The sequence below is a fragment of the Diabrotica virgifera genome, chromosome 10 (assembly GCF_917563875.1).
Source record: "Diabrotica virgifera virgifera chromosome 10, PGI_DIABVI_V3a".
Classification (NCBI taxonomy): Eukaryota; Metazoa; Arthropoda; class Insecta; order Coleoptera; family Chrysomelidae; genus Diabrotica; species Diabrotica virgifera.
In genome coordinates, this window is record NC_065452.1 from 19,419,458 (window position 1) to 19,441,183 (window position 21,726).

The 21,726-nt window shown below is 34.1% G+C and overlaps 1 protein-coding gene across 1 annotated transcript in view; it reads right to left on the bottom strand.

Moving 5' to 3' along the window:
* Nucleotides 1-20,614: 20,614 nt before the first annotated feature.
* LOC126878710 (proclotting enzyme-like) overlaps nt 20,615-21,726 on the bottom strand; it is a 76,200-nt gene continuing 75,088 nt past the window's right edge. Inside the window, exon 7 of the mRNA XM_050641574.1 lies at nt 20,615-20,881. Within this exon, the coding sequence (XP_050497531.1) occupies nt 20,729-20,881 (153 nt within the window). The 3' untranslated portion in view covers nt 20,615-20,728. The remainder of the gene's footprint in view (nt 20,882-21,726) is intronic.

The following is a 21,726-nucleotide window of genomic DNA, read 5'->3' on the forward strand; positions in this document are numbered from 1 at the left end:
TGGAGACTTAGCGTGGCTGGACAAAGCTTCAGCCATATATTTTAAAATAATTATCCAATTTCAGTAAATTTAATTTTGACATTAGAAAATATTTTACAGAAAAAACAATACATACACAGAATTATTTGTCAGAATAAATTAACGACTTTCTGTCAACATTTTCACCATTGCACATTTTGTAACTGTAGTAGTTAGTTGTAAATCTATGATATGTTATGATCTGTTATATGTTAATCTATGATTATTATTTCTTCAATTTAAAAATTGGCTGTCCTCTAAAATTTGCCGCCTCTAACTTTGCCGCCCTGGGCATTAGCCCAGTTCGCCCACCCCTGGGGACGGGCCTGTTCTTCATGACCCAGTCGATTAAGATCAAAAATATGGTTGGAGACAGAATACACCCCTGTCTGACTCCACTGTCTATGTTGATTGGTTCTGTGAATTTTCCATTGTGCATGATTTGTGCGGTATAGTTTTCATAGAACATTTTGATAATTCTTATGTATTTTAATGGAATTCCATATCTCTTTAATATTTCCACATTTTTTCTCTGTTAATCCGGTCAAAGGCTTGTCTAAAGTCAATGAAATTTATTATAGATTTTGCTCTGTCATTCTATTGTTTGTTCTACAATGTTTCTTAATGTGTTAATATGATCTGTGCATGCTTTATTACTTCTGAAGCCTGCTTGGTTTGGTCTTAACAACTGGTCTATAGTTTCTTTCATTCTTTCTAGTATCATCCTTGTCATGACTTTACTCACTGTAGAAAGTAGTGTTATTGCTCGCCAATTGTTGCAGTTCGTTTGATCTCCCTTCTTGGGTATCTTTACAATTATACCTTTTTTCCAATCATCAGGTATTCTCTCCTCCTGCCATATTTTGTTTATTAGTACATACAGGATTTCTTCCGATGTTTCTCTATCTGCTTTCAGTAGTTCTGTGGTAATGTTATCTATTCCAGCTGCTTTCCCTCTTTTCAGCTGTTATTGAAGCTTAGTTCTTCCTTTATATCTTCATTTTCCATTTCGTGTTCTATTATTCTGTTGGCATATACTTCTCTAAAATGTTCGATCCATCTCTCAACTATTTCCTTTTCATTCTTCAATACTTTCCCGTTTTTGTCTTTTACACGCTCAACATTCATTTTCCCGCGCGAGCTTAGTTTTTTCGTCGTTTTATATAGAGTTCCCATGTCGTTGTTTTTTGCTGCTGTTTCTGCTTCTATTAACAGTTCTTCGTTATATTGTCTTTTGTCGTTTCTCGCACTTTTTTAACTTCTTTATCTTTCTCTCTATATTCTCTCTTCATTTGTTCCCTATCTTTTAGATTATTTTTTAGTATTTTACATTTAAGTAGTTTCTTTTCTTTTATTTTTTCCCACGTGCTTCTCGATAGCCATGGTTTATTACTTCTTTTTTGTATTCCTATAGTTTCTTTTGCTGCTTGTGGATATGTTACGAACAATGACGTAAATCCGGCCAATAACGTGATAATTTTAAATTCTTGATAACATTTCTATCATTGCCCGGCCAATGTCGACAATGCCCGTTGTTAATCGGCCAATGTTGATATTTTAACTAAAAGATAGGTTATGATAGTTTACTATTGTTTACTATTGTTTACTTCATGTACTATGTATATTGTGTATTGTTTTCGTGCTTAAATTATTCGTAAATTTATTTAATAAGTGTTATCATGGATATCAACGATGTGCGCACTCTTTTTAATAATTATATAAACTTAATAGTCAAGTCAAAACGTGATGACAATAAATCATTTTTAAACTGTGACGAATACAATAGCCGAATAAGTGAAACTAAAGAAGCGAGAAATATTTTGAGAACACCGGGTGCTAAAAAAACAACAAAGCACCATAGAATGAAATTCAATGATCAAGCCAGCTCCCGCCAGCCATCTGCCTCTTGGAAGTTTAAACATTGATTTAAGCGAAAAACATTGTTTATTTTTGATATAAATATTTTTTCTGATTCATGACAGCAGTAAATGTATTTTGAATTAAATAAATTACATACATTCTTCTTTTTTTGTTAAATAATTTAATTAAAAAAATTTTTTTTGGACATTCTTTATAATTAAATTATGTAAGTGTTTATGTTACTGAATAGACAATTGAATAACCTTTCAAATGAGGTAGCACACGACCCCTATTGTCATTTAAAAAAATCATCGATTACGTCATCACACCCAGATGGAAGACGTCACTAGTATGCCATGTATGCCAAAATATCATAATTTAAAAATAAAAATCGACCTGTTTCGGGACCTTAAATTCGCCGGTTTACGAACTAACGAATTTATTCCTTTTATTTGCAGCATACTGTATATAAAAATATTATTATTTCCTTGTTTGTATTTATGAATACATATGTTACCCATATTATGATAAATAAAGACGTTTTATTTGTTTTTAATAACTACTTATATATCTGCAACTACTTTCAGAAACATCTTAGTATCTCATTTTAAACACTTATTGACTTACATTGGCCATTTGCTTCTGGCCACTGTCGTTATTGCCTGGTTATTGATGAAAAATCTAATTTACGTTAAGTTTTTACAACATTGGCCAATAGCTAAGGTTATTGTCGTTAATGGCCGGGCATTGTCGTTAATAACCAAGGAAAATGGACATTCACGACAATGCCCGGCCATTAACGTCAATGTCCAATTTACTACATCATTGACCGTAACATATATATAAAATAAGTACATATTTGCATTTGTCCCACAGCTCTTCTATCGTGGCATTTTCTGTGTTGTAAGTTTTATTATACTTATAATTCTCTTAACTTGGTCTTATATTCTTCAGTACTTTCATTTCCGTCTTTGAGCCACTGAACGTTATATCTTTCTCGTTGGGTTGTTCCATTGGCGTTTTCTTACTTCTGGCTAGTTTGAGTTTGATTTTGGCTCTAAAATCAACATGTGGTCGGACCCTATGTCTGCCCCCTCATTGCTCTAACATCTAACAGTGAGTGCCTCCATGTCTTATCTATGGTCATGTGGTCAATCTAATTGTGTGTTTGTCCATCGGGGGATGTCCATGTTACTTTATGTATGCGTTTGTGTTTAAATATACCTACTTCCACCTATGACTAAACTGCTTTAGGTGCAGAAATCTATAAACATGTTACCATTCTCATTAATTTGTCCCAATCCTTCTTTCCCCATTACAGTTTCTCTTCCACTATTATTCCTTCCTATTTTGGGGTTCATATCTACGATTATCATCACAATATCTTTTTTATATTTATTTTGTATTTTATCGTATGCCGTCTGTAGCTGTTGGTAAATCTCATCTTTTATGTCCTGTTCTTTTTCATTAGTTGGTGCATATACATTAACAATTATACATCGTCATAAGTAATATGGAGTTTTTCCTGTGAAATGTGTCCATTGTATATTGACAATTATGACCCCTTTCAGGCTGACACCTCAGTGGATACAGAAAGTAGCAATAAGGGATGAAAGGGGAAAGTTAGTGCAGTCATTAAAGATTTTCACCTCCTATTTTGTTAAACCTCCATCGATTTGAATGAAAATTGGTGACTAGTTAGAGCATACCCCAAGAAATTAAATTGATTTGGTGCCAACTTGCACTTTTACCCTGGTGGTGAATACCACCCCTTCCCGCGGGTGAAAACAATTTTATTAAAAATAACCCCACAAATCGATAGAGGGACAAATTTTAAGTAAAATTTGTTATATCATGTTATTAAAATAAATCAATACTTTTTGAGTTATTAAAGATCAAAGATTTGTCTCTTTAAGCCCAGCCGCACACCAAAGAAACATGAAACGTAAATTACGTTTCATGGAAATAAAACAGTGCTAAACAAATAAACGTCCGCCCATTTATGAAACTCTCCGAAAATAAAAATGTGTCATGAGCATGAATCACACTCGTTTCATTGGTAGGCGGACTTTGAGATTTGTTTAGCAGTGTTTTAGGTTCATGAAACATATTTTTCGTTTCATGTTTCATGTTTTTCGTTTCATGTTTCTTTGGTGTGCGGCTGGGCTAAGAGCGTATGCGTGAAGTTACGGATGATAAAAAGAACATATTAATTAACTGTGTGTTAGTAAAATATTATTTTTATATTATTTCGATATTTAATTGAATTTTTTCTATCAATATAAACTGAATATGTCCAGTAACTGGGGGTGTCTAATAACGGGTACATTTGACATATTGGAATACACTTTTGCTAAATTTATAATATCGAAATAATATAAAAATAATATTTTAGTAACATACGATTAATTAATATGTTCTTTTTATTATTCGTAACTTCACGCATGTACTGCGGCCAACTGCTAATTGTTGTGTTTACGTGTTTGTTTTGATTTGTGGAGTGTTGTGAGTTACTAGTAGTAAGTCGTTCTACTTTTTGTTTACTTTCATCGACCTTGTTTATTACTGCAATAGAATTTTTAATCATGACATACAGCTGTGAGAATTGTCTTTCACATTTTTCTGATTCGGATAAATTGAATAATTTAAGATGTAATGGAGATTGTCGGAGAACTTTCTGTATGAAGTGTACAGGTCTAAACAAGTCGTTCACAAAAGCTTTATTGGATCAAAAATTTTCCCATCTAAAATTTTTTTGTACACTATGTGATTCGCCTAGCTTAAGATATTTAGATGAAAAAATAAATAATCTATCAAGAAATCAAATACCTCTAGAAAACTTTGAGGCCTTAACACAAGTTACTAAAAAGCTTACTGATAATTTGCCAGTTTTTATGGAGACTTACGATTTGTTAACAAAAAATGACGACAAACTGGACTATATTATTAAAAAAATTGACGAGATCCATAGACTGAATAACCTGCTGAATCCTGAAAAGGTTTTAAAATCTGTAAGGCAGATGGAACATGATATTTTCAATTTATCGTCAGTTTTTTTCGGCGGTTCAGATGAGACTATAAAGGTTCAAATCCAAGACTCAACGTCTACTGAAATTAAAGTAGGATTAGAAAGGCTTTCTTCAAATGTCAGTGAAATCTCAAATCAAATGAGCAATATTTCCAAAAATTTATCTACCTTACCAACAAAAAAAGAGGTATTGAACAAAAAAACATTTTATGCCACCACAAGTACCCAAACTGAAGAGCCTCAATGTTGCGAAGTAAGTCCAGAGCAAAAGTCAAAAAACACAGAAGATAAATGTCAGTTTGTAATTATTAGTAACTTAACCCCAAAATACACCCCTATACAAGTGGTACACTACATTAAAGAGAAGCTAGGTATCAAAGAATATATTAGATGTTACGCCCTCGTTAAAGATGCCGACACATCAACTGGTTCTTCATTTAAAATAGGCATAAAATCTAGATCATCGATTAACTTACTATTTAATAAGAAAATTTGGCCACCTGGTGTAATCATTAAATAGTCCATTGAATCTTCATATTCCGAACCATCCGAGTCACATAAGAATCCGAAGAATATCAGAAGCCCTGTTATCCCGGAAAATCCAGTTACCAGTTTATGCAACAACAAAGATGAATTACAGAACACAAATATATGTTCAGACAAGCAGGCCATCGAAATTTGTAAATCTAAGAATCCTTTCCATTCGCAAATTAACTTCGTTAAGAAAGATACTTTAGAACCATCTATAAATCTGGATCCTTTGACTCCACCAAGAGTTAGATTAACCAATAACTCTAATAGTCGGTATCTTCTAGCCAGATTAAGGGAACCGGATATCTTAAAAGCCATTAAACTTCATCTTGCTTATCTACACGACCAACCTGCTTCTGTATTTTACGATGGATTTACGAACACAAGCGTTAAACTGTTTTGGGCTTCCGAAGGGCTTCCTACCAACACGGAAGATCTACGAAAAATTCTTCTAGAATTTAACGAAGTCTATGGAATTGGTCCAGATGAGGTGGAAGCTGATCTTGCTGCTTTTAGGTCCTTTCTCGCTTCTGAAAGAATTATCCATTTACAAAAATCAAGGGAATGTCACCAAAATTACTATTCCGCTGTGTCTCCTAAACGAAATTTTTAAACATCACGACGTGTTCTGAGGGACTAGAATCCTCAAATTATTTTAGTGATAACAACTTTAGCATGGTTCTGATTAATATTCGTTCTATAAGATATAAAACTGATGAATTATTTCTATTTCTAGAGGAATTAGGGTTTCCTCCGATAGTTGCGGTTACTGAGCACTGGCTTGAAGTCAACGAGCCTTTTTTTGTAGAAAAATATTCCACTATTACTAGGTACGATCGTCAAAGTTCAGCGCATGGAGGTACCCTGATTCTTTCTACAAATAATGATTTTTCTCTGGTAACAAAATATGATTTTCTATTAAGCGAAGCATTCTTTGAGTTTTCCTTAGTTTACAGTAAGAACTTTAATCTTTATATTATTTGCATTTATAGATCACCTGACTCTTCCGTGGAACTATTTTTTCAGAACCTGCTTAATTTGTTAGATGACCTGCCCCATAAAAGCAGAAAAATTTTATGCGGGGACTTTAACATTAATTATGCTGCTGCTTGTGCTACACAAATATCCTTAGTCAACATATTTGAATCGTATGGTCTAACAATGCACATTGATTCTCCTACAAGGATTACAAAAACTTCATCTACCATAATTGATTATATTGTCTCAGACTTCTCACCCCGTGATGTCTGCGCTACAACTGTTAATGCGGGACTATCTGATCATGAAGCGGTTTATACGAAGTTTAACAGCTTTAGCAAGCACTCTTTGAAAACTCGACGTTTAGGCAGGATTTTTTCCGCTCGGAATTTTCATAAATTCCAAAATTTATGCTTAACCTCTGAGTGGCCCTTTCCTTCTATGAACGTCGATAATAATTTCAGTGACTTTTTGAATAAGCTTGTCTGTATCTTTAATAAAGCATTTCCTTTAATCACAATTAAGCCAAAACATCACAAACCCTGGACTACCAAAGGTGTCCGCATATCAGCCAAAAATATGCGTTCACTACTGTACATCAAGAAATTTACTACCAAACGTCTCTGTTACTGAATATATCACCACGTACAGGGCAATCTATTTAAAACTTATAAAATCAGCTAAAAAATTGTACTATCAAAATCGTCTGAGAAGCTCTAAAAGTGTTGCAAAAGAAACTTGGTCCATAATAAACGATCTTCGTAATAAAACTCACACAGCTCAAACATTTTCCCTTCCAGACCCAGAAAATCTAAATGAATACTTTGTTAATGTGAGTAAAAATATAACATCAACTATTGTGTCACAACAAGATCCCATTTCCTATCTCCCTAATTCAGGAAAGGTCTCGAATTCATTCTTTATAAGACCGGTTGATAAATCTGAACTGATTCAGACAATCAATAATATCAAAAGCAAATCTTCCTGTAACCGATGGACTATCCATAAAAATTTTCTCAAATCTCCCAGACAGTGTGTTGGGAGTCCTTATCTCTCTAATTAATGATTCTTTTGAGAAAGGTAAATTTCCAGAGTGCCTAAAGACGGCCATCATTATTCCTCTTCATAAGGGTGGTGAAAAATCAAATGCCTGCAATTATAGACCTATTGCATTACTACCGGTACTCTCCAAAATTATTGAGAGACTCATAAAAGCCCGACTTATGTCCTTTCTCGTTGATAACAATATTTTATCACAAAATCAGTTCGGCTTTTTAAATAATAAATGTACCACAGATGCCATGTTTTCTGTACTACATGAGGTATATCAAGCATTAAACAATAATCTGCACACTGCCACTGTTTTCTGTGATTATGCCAAAGCTTTTGATTGTGTGAATCACGACATTTTGATAAAAAAACTAGATTTCTACGGAATTCGAGGTATTTCTTCGAACTGGTTTCAATCTTACTTGGATAATAGGAAACAACTGGTTAGAGCAAATGATACAGACTCTAGTCTCAAAAATGTTGTATGTGGGGTACCACAAGGTTCAGTATTGGGTCCTCTACTTTTCCTTATCTTTATTAATGACATCACTAGCTTAAAAATCGATGGAAAAGTTTTTCTTTTTGCTGATAATACCAGTATCACTTGGAGCAACTCAAATATCGCAACTCTTCATGCTACTATAACTTCTGATCTACTTACAATAAAATCTTGGTCCGATTCAAATTTACTCTCTTTTAACGTAGATAAAACAGTAGCATTGTCCTATAAAGGAGCTCTTCAACCCTTACCTCTTCATAACAGCCAGATCAGTATCGTTGATTCTGTAAAGTTTCTTGGTATTTTTTTAGATAGCAATCTGAAATGGTCCCGTCATATTGATGTGTTAAGCAAGAAACTATCCTCAGCTTGCTTTGCAATAAGATCTGTTTCGAAGAAAATGAATTTAGCCTCTTCCAAAATAACATATTTTTCTTTGTTCGAGTCACATCTTCGATATGGTCTCCCTTTTTGGAGTTCTGGTACGGCTGCCCAAACTGATGTTATTTTTAAATTACAAAAAAGAGCAATAAGATATCTGTTTGGCCTCAGAAGAACAACACATTGCAGAAGCTACTTCAAAGATCACAGGATTCTAACACTACCTTCTTTATATATTTTAGAAACTGTTTGCTTAATTCGTAAACATCTACATGTCTTTCCAGCAAGACCTAGACATGACTATTCCACCAGAAATTCTACCTTTGACATCTATTTACCGATCCCGTCCAGTGAGTTAGTAAAGAAATCTATATTATATTCTACAAAAAACTTTACAACCATCTCCCTCTACAACTTAAATCTGCAACATCTTTCCCCAAGTTCCGTAAAATGACTAAAGCCTATTTATCTGAAAGACCATATTATTCAACAGCAGAGTTTCTTAACCAATAACTAAGAAAGTACAGTATTCTTATTTATAAGTACATATAATCTTAATCTATATTTGAGTGTCATATGCAGCAGCTTAACTTAACTTATTAAATTAACTTAATAACTTAACTTATTAAATTTCTTAAGGTAGAATATGCAATTTGCAATTTTTTTTTAATTTTGCAATAGATTGTTACTGTTTTTTGTTTCTGTTTATTATTTTTATTTATATAGACGATTTATATCATTTTAGTAAATTGTATTTGTTATTTGTTATTGTTCTTATATATGATTCTTGTAAGCTTTGTCTATAAAATTGTTAAATTTTTCATGACAATAAAGCATATTTCTATTCTATTCTATTCTATACTCTTAAACAGACAAATCTTTGATCTTTAATATCTCAAAAAGTATTGATTTATTTTAATAACATGATAAAACAAATTTTACTTATAATTTGTCCCTCTATCGATTTGTGAGGTTATTTTTGATAAAATAGTTTTCACCACCGAGAAGGGGTGGTATCCACCCCCAGGGTAAAAGTGCAAGTTGGCAAAAAATCATTTTTATTTCTCGGTGTATGCTCTAACTAGTCACCAATTTTCATGCAAATCGATGGAGGTTTAACAAAATAGGAGGTGAAAACCTTTAAAGACTGCACTAACTTTCCCCTTTCATCCCTTATTGCTACTTCCTGTATCCACTGAGGTGTCAGCCTGAAAGGGGTCATAATTATCAATATACAATAGACACATTTCACATGTCAAACTCCATATTACTTATGACGATGATTTTTCGGCTGTAGCTCTTAGACTAATAGGTATAATATGCGAATATATTTATTAATCCACCAATGAACAGGCAGAATTGCTTATAAAGAGGACGAAGAGAAGAAGAAATATAGTCTTTAATATCAGCGGTAAAACATTACGTTACATTATTTTATTTTTAAAAGTGGAAGAAGCAATCTGTCATCGCTGACGCATGATCTGTTCGACAGTAGTAAATCTGGTTTAACGCCATATAACGCCCATTAAAATACCATAAAAATGTCATATGAATATATTAAAGTGAGGGCGTGAAAAAAAATATAAAGCACTATAAAACAATTTGTAATAACATTCGTCACACACATTTTAAAATAACAGACTGGTTCAAGTACTAACCTAACATTCCAATGCCAACAAAAAACGAATGTGATGGATTTAGATACTAAGCCAATTAGCAAGAAAAGAATGATAATTAATATAAATGGAGCGTTGTATATTTTTACGTCGATTGGAAGGGAACTGGTAGGATGCTGGTAACGTGATACTGTGCCAACAGAACTCAATCAATGTATCTTTGTTTTAGTTGGCTGTAAATTGTCAGTGGGTGTTTCTTAGTCGGATTACTCTTCTTGACATTTTTTTATACAGTGTGGAGCAATAAAAATTTGCGTTTTGGGCAAACAAAATTAGGTACTTAATTATTTATGATTACTTAAATGCATCTGAGGAGAGGTACACTTGAAGAATATGAGGCCTCTCAGGTCGTTAGCAAACGAAACCTTCATAATCAGAAGGAAACCAAGGAAACCATTGGTTTAGAAAAAATAGAAAAAGGAAGAACCCTAAGACTGACCACATGGAACGTGAAGAGTTTATATCAACCAGGTAAGCTCGATAACCTAACAGCTGAAATGGATCGCCTTAACATAAATATATTCGGTATCAGCGATGTTCAATGGCCGGATTTAGGAAAACTAACCACAAACAACGGCATGATGTATTATGTTCGTAACAATGATCCAAGACACCGATATGGAGTTGCCATACTTGTAGACAAAGATACAAACAAATCTGTCGTTGGTTTTACCCCCTACTCAGAGAGATTGATGATGATTCAGTTGCAAACATTCTCTAAGAAGATAAACGTTGTCCAAATATATGCACCTACTGCAGACAAAGATGAGGCCGAGATAGAAAGGTTCTACATGCAATTGAACGAAATCATAAGATCCACAAAAAAGATGACATATTGTTGGTGATGGGAGATTTCAACGCCAAGATTGGAAAAGGAAAAGTGGATGGATGTGTGGGAGAATTTGGCTTGGGAGAAAGAAATGAAAGGGGGGACAGACTTGTCGAATTCTGCCAAAGCGAGGAGCTGGTAGTAATGAATACATTATTTAAACTACCTAAAAGAAGACTTTATACCTGGAAATCACCGGCGGATTCGGAAGATCACATTGTAAGAAACCAGATAGATTACATTTTAATCAAATCCAGATATAAAAACACTATAAAGTCTGTGATAACATACCCCGGAGCTGACATAAATTCAGACCATAATCCACTAGTAGGCGTAATGAAGATAAAATTAAAAAAGATCCAAAAACAAACAAATATACCACGATTCGATGTCTCAAAGATAAAAGAAGAACCTATACGTCAGAGTTTAAAACAAGAAATAAATGATAACTTAAAGAAAATCAAACAAGACGTGATAAAGACAACAGATGTTAATGACAAATGGAACATGATACAAGAAACGTTAGTAGAGGCAGGAAAGAAAATATTACAGACAAAAATAAGAAAAAAAACAGAGATGGATGACTTCAGAAATCCTAGAGTTAATGGAGGAAAGAAGAAAACATAAGGCAAAATACAAAGAAATACAGAGGTTAATAATAAAGAAAATAAAAGAGGCCAAATCCACCTGGCTGACAAATCAATGCAGTGAAATAGAGGAATATTCTAAAAAACATGATAGCTTTAATATGCATAAGAAAATAAAGGAAATCACAAATACACAGCGAAAAAAGAAAGATGGCCTTCTTAAAGACATAAATGGAAAAATTATTATAGAAGTCAAAGAGAAATTAAAAAAGTGGAAGGCGTACATAACAGATCTGTTTGAGGATAATAGACAAGAACCGGAAGAAATCGATAGCGAAACGGGACCAGAGATCATAATGGAGGAAATCGAACAAGCAATACGAAACGCAAAAAACGGAAAACCTGTAGGTCCAGACGAAATACCTGCAGAATTACTGAAATGTCTAGACGATGAAACTCTACCTGTACTACTGGATCTGTTTAATGAAGTATATAAAACCGGAAAAATACCTCAGGAATGGTTGGTGTCCACCTTTGTAACAATACCTAAAACAATATATGCCAAAGATTGTTCAGACTATAGGACAATATCACTAATAAGCCATACCCTCAAAATATTTCTAAAGGTGATTCATGGAAGATAATACAGAAAGCTAGAAAATGATATGGATGATACCCAATTTGGGTTCCGCAAAGGACTTGGAACAAGAGAGGCATTGTTTGCATTTAATGTCCTCTCTCAAAGATGCTTAGATATGAACCTGGATATTTATTCCTGTTTCATCGACTTCGAAAAAGCGTTCGACAGAGTCCGACATGAAAAACTAATAGAATTATTGAAAAACAGAGATATAGACAGACGAGACTTACGAATTATCATCAATCTGTATTGGAATCAAAAGGCCAATATAAAGATAGACGAACAAGAGTCCGAGAATATTGATATAAAGAGAGGGGTAAGACAGGGTTGTGTACTGTCGCCGCTACTGTTTAACGTGTACAGTGAAGCCATATTTCAGGAAGCGATAGCGGAACTAAGTGATGGAATCTCTATAAACGGAAGAACAGTAAATAACATAAGATTCGCTGATGACACCGTTATAATGGCAGACACCCTTGAGTCGCTACAAGAATTGCTAAATAGAATTAACGATTATTGCATGCGATATGGACTCAAAATAAACAAGAAAAAAACTAAATTTATGATTGTCTCAAAAACACAACATGGAAATGAAAGGTTAATACTAGAGCAAACCCAAATAGAAAAAGTAAAGACATACAAATATCTGGGAACCTGGGTTGATGAGAAAAATGACCAAAGCAAAGAAATTAAAGTCCGAATTGAAACTGCAAGGCAAGCATTTATAAAATTGAAGACACTGCTTACAAACAAAGACCTTCAGTTGCCTCTCAGATTGAGGGCTCTAAGATGCTACATATTTTCTATATTACTATACGGAATGGAAGCTTGGACATTGAAAAGGCAACATATAAGAAAAATAGTAGCGTTCGAAATGTGGAGTTACAGAAGTATGTTGAAAATTCAGTGGATTCAAAGGATTACCAATGTTGAAGTGCTACGACGTTTAAATAAGGAGTTAGAAATTATGAACAGTATAAAAACAAGAAAACTAGAATATTTGGGTCACATTACCAGAGGAGAGAAATATGAGCTGCTTAGAGTTATTATGCAAGGAAGGATCCAAGGAAAAAGAAGCATAGGAAGAAGACGCATCTCCTGGCTGAGGAACCTTAGAGAATGGTTTAACTGTAGTTCATTACAACTGTTCAGAGCAGCAGCCAACAAAGTGACCATAGCCATTATGATATCCAACCTCCGCTAGGAGATGGAACTTTAAGAGGAAGAAGAAATGTATCTGATGTTGATTTCATTCTTAGTAGCTTGTTGTCCATTCATTTCTCTTAGTATTTTCCATAGTTTCTGTCGTGGTGTTGAAGGCCTTTTCTAGGTCAAAAAATGCTACGTAGGTATATCTTCTTTTCTCTTGCATCGTTTTTGGTGTTATCTGTCTTAAAGTAAATATATGATCCTGTATGCTTCTAAAACTTCTAAATCCACTTTGTGCTTCATTTAGTACCTACGTGTTCTGTTGTCATTGTTCTCAATCGTTTGTTTATCATTTATTCCATGAGTTTCATGTATGTACCCATATAGCAACGTAAAATCCTCGGTAGTCATCACATTCTCTCCTATCTTCTTTTTTGTACACTTTACAATTTTCCGGGATATTTTCATTTTTCCATATTTTGTTCATTCTTTTTAGTTTGTCAAGACATGGATATAAACGAGAGAATGGGACGAACGGGAAGCTTATTTAACATTATGAAAACAACATTTTTGGGGAAAAAAGAGATACCGGAGAAAGTAAAAACGACAGTCGTTAGATCAGTAGTTAGATCAACAATCATATATAGCAGCGAGGCATGGTCATTGACGGGGAGGCAAAAATCCAGAGTCAGTGCTATGGAAGTGAGGTTCCTGAGGAAAATAGCAAATAGAAAGAGGACAGACAAAATACTTACGAAACGAATCAATAAGACAAAACCTAAAACTAGAACCAATTAATGAAAAAATAGTAGAGGCAGAGGCGTAGCTACCGCCATATCAGCCGTATCAATTATACGGGGCCCCGACATTCGGGGGCCCCAGCGCGGCATGTCGAAACAAAATTCCATTTACAAAAATTGAACAAAGTGTTCTACAACCATTTCACTATTAAAACGCTTTGAAACAGTGTATTTTGTTCAAGGGCGGATCCAGGACCGATTTTCGGGAGGGGCCATGAACTTTTTTGGGGAGATATACCGGGGCGTCAGGGAGTAATTTTTAAAAATTAGGGATACAATGGTGAGTTTTAAGGCAGTTTTTACACTTTTTTGCGTGCCATAAAGCCATTCAAATCTTATTGTTATTAAAGTATTATTAAAGTCAGTACCGACTCCTACACATTTCGTCGAAGCCAAGTGCAATTCTTTCAACAAGTTTAATACTATTTTTCTCAATGCCTCTCCTATCAGGCCTTGTTCTTCCCCTCTTTCTTGATTTTTACTAATTATTTTTATGATCTCATAAGTGTCCATCAAAGTCTTCACGAATATTGTTATTGTGTATGTATGGTTCATTCCACCAACCTACGACTGTTTTTAATTATCGCGACAACGAATATTTCAGTGTGCAACATAAGAAGTACGAAAGTAAATGGCTCTAATAATTATTCCAATAAACAGCAATGTAATTTGCAATTTATTTTCGTTCTTCATATTTTGCACAATAAAATATTCGTTGTCGAAATAATCCAACACAGTCGTATATTCGTGGAATAGGGTATATCTTAAATTTAGAAAAAGCTGTTAAACGTGGGATACGTCAAATATAACAGAGCAATAACCTGATCACTTTGAACCTGATTCACTATTTGTTCACTTTTCTTCACCACAACATGTTATCAATTGATTTTGACTGGTGCTACTAATGTATGTTGCTCAGGAAAACGCTGTGGATAGGTGTTGTTTAAGAGTCTTATCTCCTGATGCGATTTTAAATCTTAAAAATTCCCCAAAAAATAAAACGCAATACTTGTAAAACAATGGCTTTTGACTGTGCGAAAATACCAACCAACTTCTTTTTTCTAAGTGCTGGTGACCCAAGTAACGCTTCATTTTTTTATTCTTTGTGTGTATAGAGTTATATAAAAGAAATAAAAGTTGTTATAGAAAAGGTACAATATTTTGGCCATGTAATGAGACATCCAGAGAAGTATAACCTTCTACACCTCATAATACAGGGCAAGAACGCCGGAAGAAGGGTCCCAGGCCGAAGAAGAACATCCTGGCTCGTAATCTATTTAGAGCTGCCATAAACAAAGTTATTATTGCCAATATGATCGCCAAAGTTCGATAATCGGACAGGGCACTGAAAGAAGAAAAAAAAGTGTATATAGAATATGGAAATTGATGCTGAAATTGATGGCTGCCAAGGTCGTTCTAACAATTGGCACTTTGTAAAATGATCAACATTTTGATTTATAAAGCATCCTATCTTATTCTTGAAGCTTTTGTTGCTGGTTTTATTCAATTTTAGCCCAGAAAATATATTTATCCCCTGTTTTGTACATATACGTATAAGTGTTTGAAACTAAAAACATTTGAACTGCATTTAATTATATTTATATTTTTTTAAATTCTCGGACCCCCCTCCCTGGATCCGCCCATGATTTTGTTTGGATATCAACATTTTGGTGTAGTGGATCTTTATCTATACCTATATAAATCATATTGATCTATTATCTATTCTCTGCCCCACAAGAACAGAGCTTTTTTTTCAAGCTACCTCTCATTGTCAATTCCGTTGGCTGTGTGTGTTATTGTATAATGTATAATGCCAAATTGCCATTTTTTCCATAACAGTTTTTTGGTATAACAGTTTAATTGCTTTATCTTTGAATATTTGGAACAGTATGTATTGTTTGGGTATATTTTCGTATAATCTGTTCTTTATCTATAATTGTACTTATGTATTTATGTATATCTACACCTATCCAAGAAATTAACGCACCACCTTAACAATTGGTCATTTTTAATATCTCATATTTGATAAACCTGTTTTCCGATTTAAGTGATTTTTTTAATATGTTATAGCTATAGCCGTATTCTTGAACAATACCTATCGTTGTAATAATATTGTTGCTAGACAGGTCAATTGTCATTGTGTACCTGCTGTATACCAATCAAACTGCGATTTTTTCTCAAAGTTCGCGTCACCCTGTGGAATATTATAGCATTTATAAAATACTTACTGGAACTAAAACCCAACTATAGCCTCATGTTTTCTTAATATTCTGTTTTTCGATTCATTCGCTTATGTTGGATAATAAAGAAGTTAGGTAATACTTTAACAACTAGCCTTATTTTTTATCAATACAGGGTGTTTTTAAATAAGTATGGCAAACTTTAAGGGTTAATTCTGCATGAAAAAATAATGACAGTTTGCGTTATAAACGTATGTCCGGGATAGGGGAAGATTTATCTTACAAACTGACGATTTATTTATTGCTCTACAACCGGTTGATATATGCAAATGGAATTTGGTGGGTTTTAACAGGTAGTTAGTGTGCATTTTTTAACATACAATTAAGAATTTTATGTTCACCATTGTCACACATAAGGGTTATATTACCCGTATGCGCGCCAATGGTGAATATTAAATTCCTAATTGTATATCAAAAATGTGCAATAACTACCTCTTAAAACCCACCAAATTTTACTTGCACATTTTAAACAGTTTGAGGGCAATAAATAAATCGTCAGATTGTAAGAAAAATTTGAACAGCCTCTATCTCGGAGACGAAGCATTTGCAGACATACGTTTATAAACACGTTTATAAAGCAAACGCAAACTGTCATTATTTTTTCGACAGTTTTGTTCGACGAGCAAGTCTGTTCGAACAAAAATGACGCATAACGGAAGTGTGTGGGCTGAAAACTGTCGTTCTTGTTCGCTTGCAAAAATGATGCAATAATCATTTTTGTTCGAACAGAACGCAATTTATGGGTCGCGTTAGAGTTTGCCATACTTATTTAAAACACCCTGTTTTGACCAAAAACAAGGCTAGTTGTTAAAGTACCTAACTTTTTTATTATCCAACATAAGAATGAATGAATCAAAAGCGAATTAATCAAAAAACAGAATGTTAATGAAACATGAGGCTATAGTTATGTAGTTGGGTTTTAATTTCAGTATTTTATAAATACGAAAATATTCCATAGAATAAATAAAATACGCGAACTTTGAGAGAAAAAATCACAGTTTGATTGGTACATCCGGTAAACAATGACAATTTACCAGTTTAGCAACAATATTATTACAGCGATATTTTTAAAGAATAAGGTCCCATCAAACCCTAGAACCCATCAAAAAAATTCACTTAAATCAAAAACATGTTAAGGAAATTCGAGACATCAAAAATGACCCGTTTTTTAAGGTCATACGTTAATTTATTGGAAAAGTGTATTTTCCCGCCGCTCGCCGTTATACCATCAGAACACAGCTTCTTTGCTTAAGCTCATTTTTAATGTCCATTCATCCTTGGATTGAAAAAACTTAATCTCTTCAATGGACAATGAACTGAACCATTCATCCATGGATTGAAACAATGAGTCTCGACTTTTTGTAAGCTTTGTCCATAAAATTGTAAAATTTTCAGTGGCAATAAAACATATTTCTATTCTATTCTATACAAGGGTTTTTGCTTCTTTTGTAGCGGGGGAAAAGGGCCCCGCGACAAACATTGATATGGGGCCCCCGTGAGGCTAGCTACGCCACTGAGTAGAGGGACAACTTAGATAGTTCGCGCACGTGTGTAGAATGACAAACGAGAGACTAACAAAACGAGTGTTCGAAACGAGAGTGCAGGGGAAAAACAAAAGAGGAAGACCAAGAGTTATGTGGGTAGATGAAATCAGGAAAGAAGTCGAGAAGAACATTGACATTGTAAAGTGCAAGAAACGTAACACAAGATCAGAAAGAATGGAGACTACAATACCAAACTCAACTCCACCAGCCTTACACCTAAAGGTAGAAATTCTTAGGACTAAGTAAGTAAGTAAGTATTTTTAGTTTGTAATACCTGTTCTCCATTTTTCCATGTTTTTTGTAATTTCTGTTGTTATTCTACCCACTCCAAGAGCTTTTCCATACTTCAACATCTTTATTGCTTCTTCTAGTTCTACGTCTTTTATTGAGTTTTCTGTGTTATCTTCCACTATTCGTCTTCATTAATGTCGTCTTGGTTTATATCTGTTAATAGTGCTTCCAAGTGTTGTTTCCATGTTTTAACTAAGTATTTGTTTTGTTTCTGTTATTAATTCTCCATTTTTATCTTTAATGATGTATATTTCTTGTTTTTTGTGTTCTTATCGTTTTCTGAGCTAAGAAACATTCCTCATAAAATAATTTTCATTATAAAGTCACTGTACACTGAGGCGACGTGCAGCGTGACACACAATGGGGTCAACAGTGACGAATTTGACGTACTTACTGGAGTCAGACAGGGATGTGTGCTTTCTCCGTTTCTGTTTAACATAGCTCTGGACTATGTTCTCTCCAAACTAGACTTCGACACAAAAGTGATACAATGGAAGTTAACCACACGCTTAAGTGATCTGGAATACGCCGACGATATCTGCCTGTTAGGACAAAGGTTCCAGGATGTGGCCGACCAATTGGAAACACTATCCACTGAGGCCAATAAAATAGGTTTAAAAATCAATATTGGTAAAACCAAGTCGATGAGAATAAATGCAAGGAACAACACGCTATTTAATATCGACAACAAGCAGATTGAAAATGTGGAGAACTTCACGTACCTTGGAAGTGTCATAACAGAAAGCGGAGGTACAGAAGACGATATTCGTATGAGGAAACGAAAAGCTCAACAAGCTTTCAGCATGCTTAACCCTGTTTGGAGGTCTGGAGAATATACTACAAGGACAAAGATCCGAATATTCCAGTCAAATGTTATGTCTGTTCTACTCTATGGATGTGAAACCTGGAAAGTGACAAAATACCTTACAGACAAATTGCAGGTCTTTGTTAACAAATGTCTACGAAGAATTGTTCGTATTTTCTGGCCAAACACCATCAGAAACGAAGATCTGCTACACCTGACCCAACAAAAGAGGGTAGAAAATGAAATAAAATACAGAAAGTGGGGGTGGATAGGTCACACACTCCGAAAAGATAGTTCCAGTATTGCAAAAAATGCCCTAGAGTGGAATCCCCAAGGAAAGAGAATAAGAGGTCGCCCAGCACAAACTTGGAGAAGATCCATCATGGACGAGATAAAAAGTCAAGGAAAGTCTTGGAATGAGGTGAAGGCCCTAGCGCAAAATAGAACCCGATGGCGCGTTTTCACTGAAGCTCTATGCTCCACTTAGGAGTTCAAGAACATTATATATATATATATATATATATATATATATATATATATATATATATATATATATATATATATATATATATATATATATATATATATATATATCGTTTTCTGGGTTCTGTAGAATAGCTTTTGGTTACTTTTACTATCTTCCATTTCATCTCCGATTTTTTACCAATTAAAGCTCTTTCCTGGTGTTACATACTAATATTTTTACCTTTTTTTCCTTCATTTTTATAGTTGTTGTACTTCTCATTTGTTTTATCTTTCAGATATTGTTTCCATGCTTTTTTCTTCACTTTTACTTGCTTTTTTATTTCTTAGGGCCACGCGGCCACCACGCTGCCTGTTTCTTTGTTGAATATTTTTTTCATTGTTCCACATACTTCCTTAGCTGCCTCAAGTAGTAGATCCTTATAGTTGTTCCATAGGTTGTTTAAATTATTATAGTACTTACAGTAAAATGTATTTTAAATTAAATATATTACATTCATTCTTCTTTTTGTGTCAATTAATTGAATTAATAAAATGTTTGGCCACCCTGTATAAATAATTTGTTAATGTTTATATTTATGAATAGAGAATTGAATAAGCTTTCAAATGAGCTAGCACACGACCCCTATTCTCATTAAAAAATCTTCGATTACGTCACACGCCCAGATGGATGACGTTACTAGTATGATATGTCAAAAATCACAATTTAAAAATATAAATTGATCTGTTTCAGGATTCCTTCTTAAAGTCGCAGGCTTACGAAATAACGAATTTATTCCTTTCATTTGCACCAATTCTTGATCTCGTCAAATGGTAGTCTGATCCACAGGCGGCTCCTCTAGATATTCTCGTTTCTTCGATGTATATTTATGTATCTTTTTAATTTAAAGAAATCATTACTTACATATTTTTAACGAGTACTAGTCACATGGGTCAATCAGTCTCGTTCCATTCTCCTTTTTAAGACATATTCTCCATATGGGCCTACTGTTTTGTTGCTATCCTTTTTTCCAGTTCTTGCGTTTAGATCTCCAATCAATATAAGGTATCCAATGCTTTTTATTGTGATTGTTAGATTATAGACTTATTTGTATTTGTTTTCCAGATACTGGGGAGCTAACCCGCCAACTTGACCCTCCTTCTTTCTCAACCGGGCTTAAGACCGGATATGGCGGAGTTATTTTTTGGTAAACCTAGTAAAATACTTGGTCAAAAATAAGATGAATATTCCTTACATATTTTATTAATTATGTACTAAGATTATTAAAAATAAATATTTATTTAAACTTAATTTACTTCTTTTTTTTCATAGAAAATATTTACTTCCTTATATCACTACTTATTTAAGGTTCTTTTGAATCCAAGGTAAAAATTTCTCAACTCTGGTATAGACGCCGGGATATTGTCCTTTACCGCATCCTATGCCCCATGAGACGATACCAACTTGAACCCATTTGCCATCGTTGATCATAAGGGGGCCGCCACTGTCACCCTAAAAAATTAATAAATTTTAAATTAACTATTAAACTTTTTCACGAAAAAAGTTGATGTTTAAGAGATACACAAGTACACACATCGGAAAAGTCTAGAAATATTTTTAGAAAGAGACGTAATGTCTTTTTTAATTATTTTAGAGAAATAATAATCGATTTGTAGTTGTAGTAATTTATGGTATTTAAATACCTATACAACAAAATTTGTCGAAATGTCAAAAATAACGAGAATGCCCTTAAGAACAATTTAAAAAAGAATGGCATTCACCCTGGTTTATTAAGGCTCTACATCTGTCGTTCATAGACAAAATGAGATTGTCGATATCCTGTTGAGGTACGTTTGCCCATTCTTCTATCAGACGAAACGGCGTATATATGTTACCCACATGCGGAGTAATTTTTCGTTAAAACATGTCCCCTACATGCTCGATGGGATTTAGGTCGGTGGATTGTTCTGGCCAAGGCAACACATCAATACCTTTTGGCAAGTCAGTATGTCACTGAGCGTGCGGCATGTGGACGAGCATTATCATACATGGGGTGGAAGTTTTGACCAACAGCATCAGCAAACGGACGAACAATAGGTTGAAGAAGGGTTTCGAGGTAAGGAAACGATCTGGAGAAAGGAGGTCCGTTCTGCCACTTATTAAAATTCCATCCCATATCATTAGTGTACCACCTCTGTATATGCAAACTTCCTGGACATGTCTTAAGCGTTATACATCTCCAGATCGTCTCCACACTCTTACTAGACGAGAATCTGGATGAAATATAAATCTAGATTCGTCGATCATATGTATCCTAGTCTGATATTCTCGGTACCACTCTATAATATTATAATATA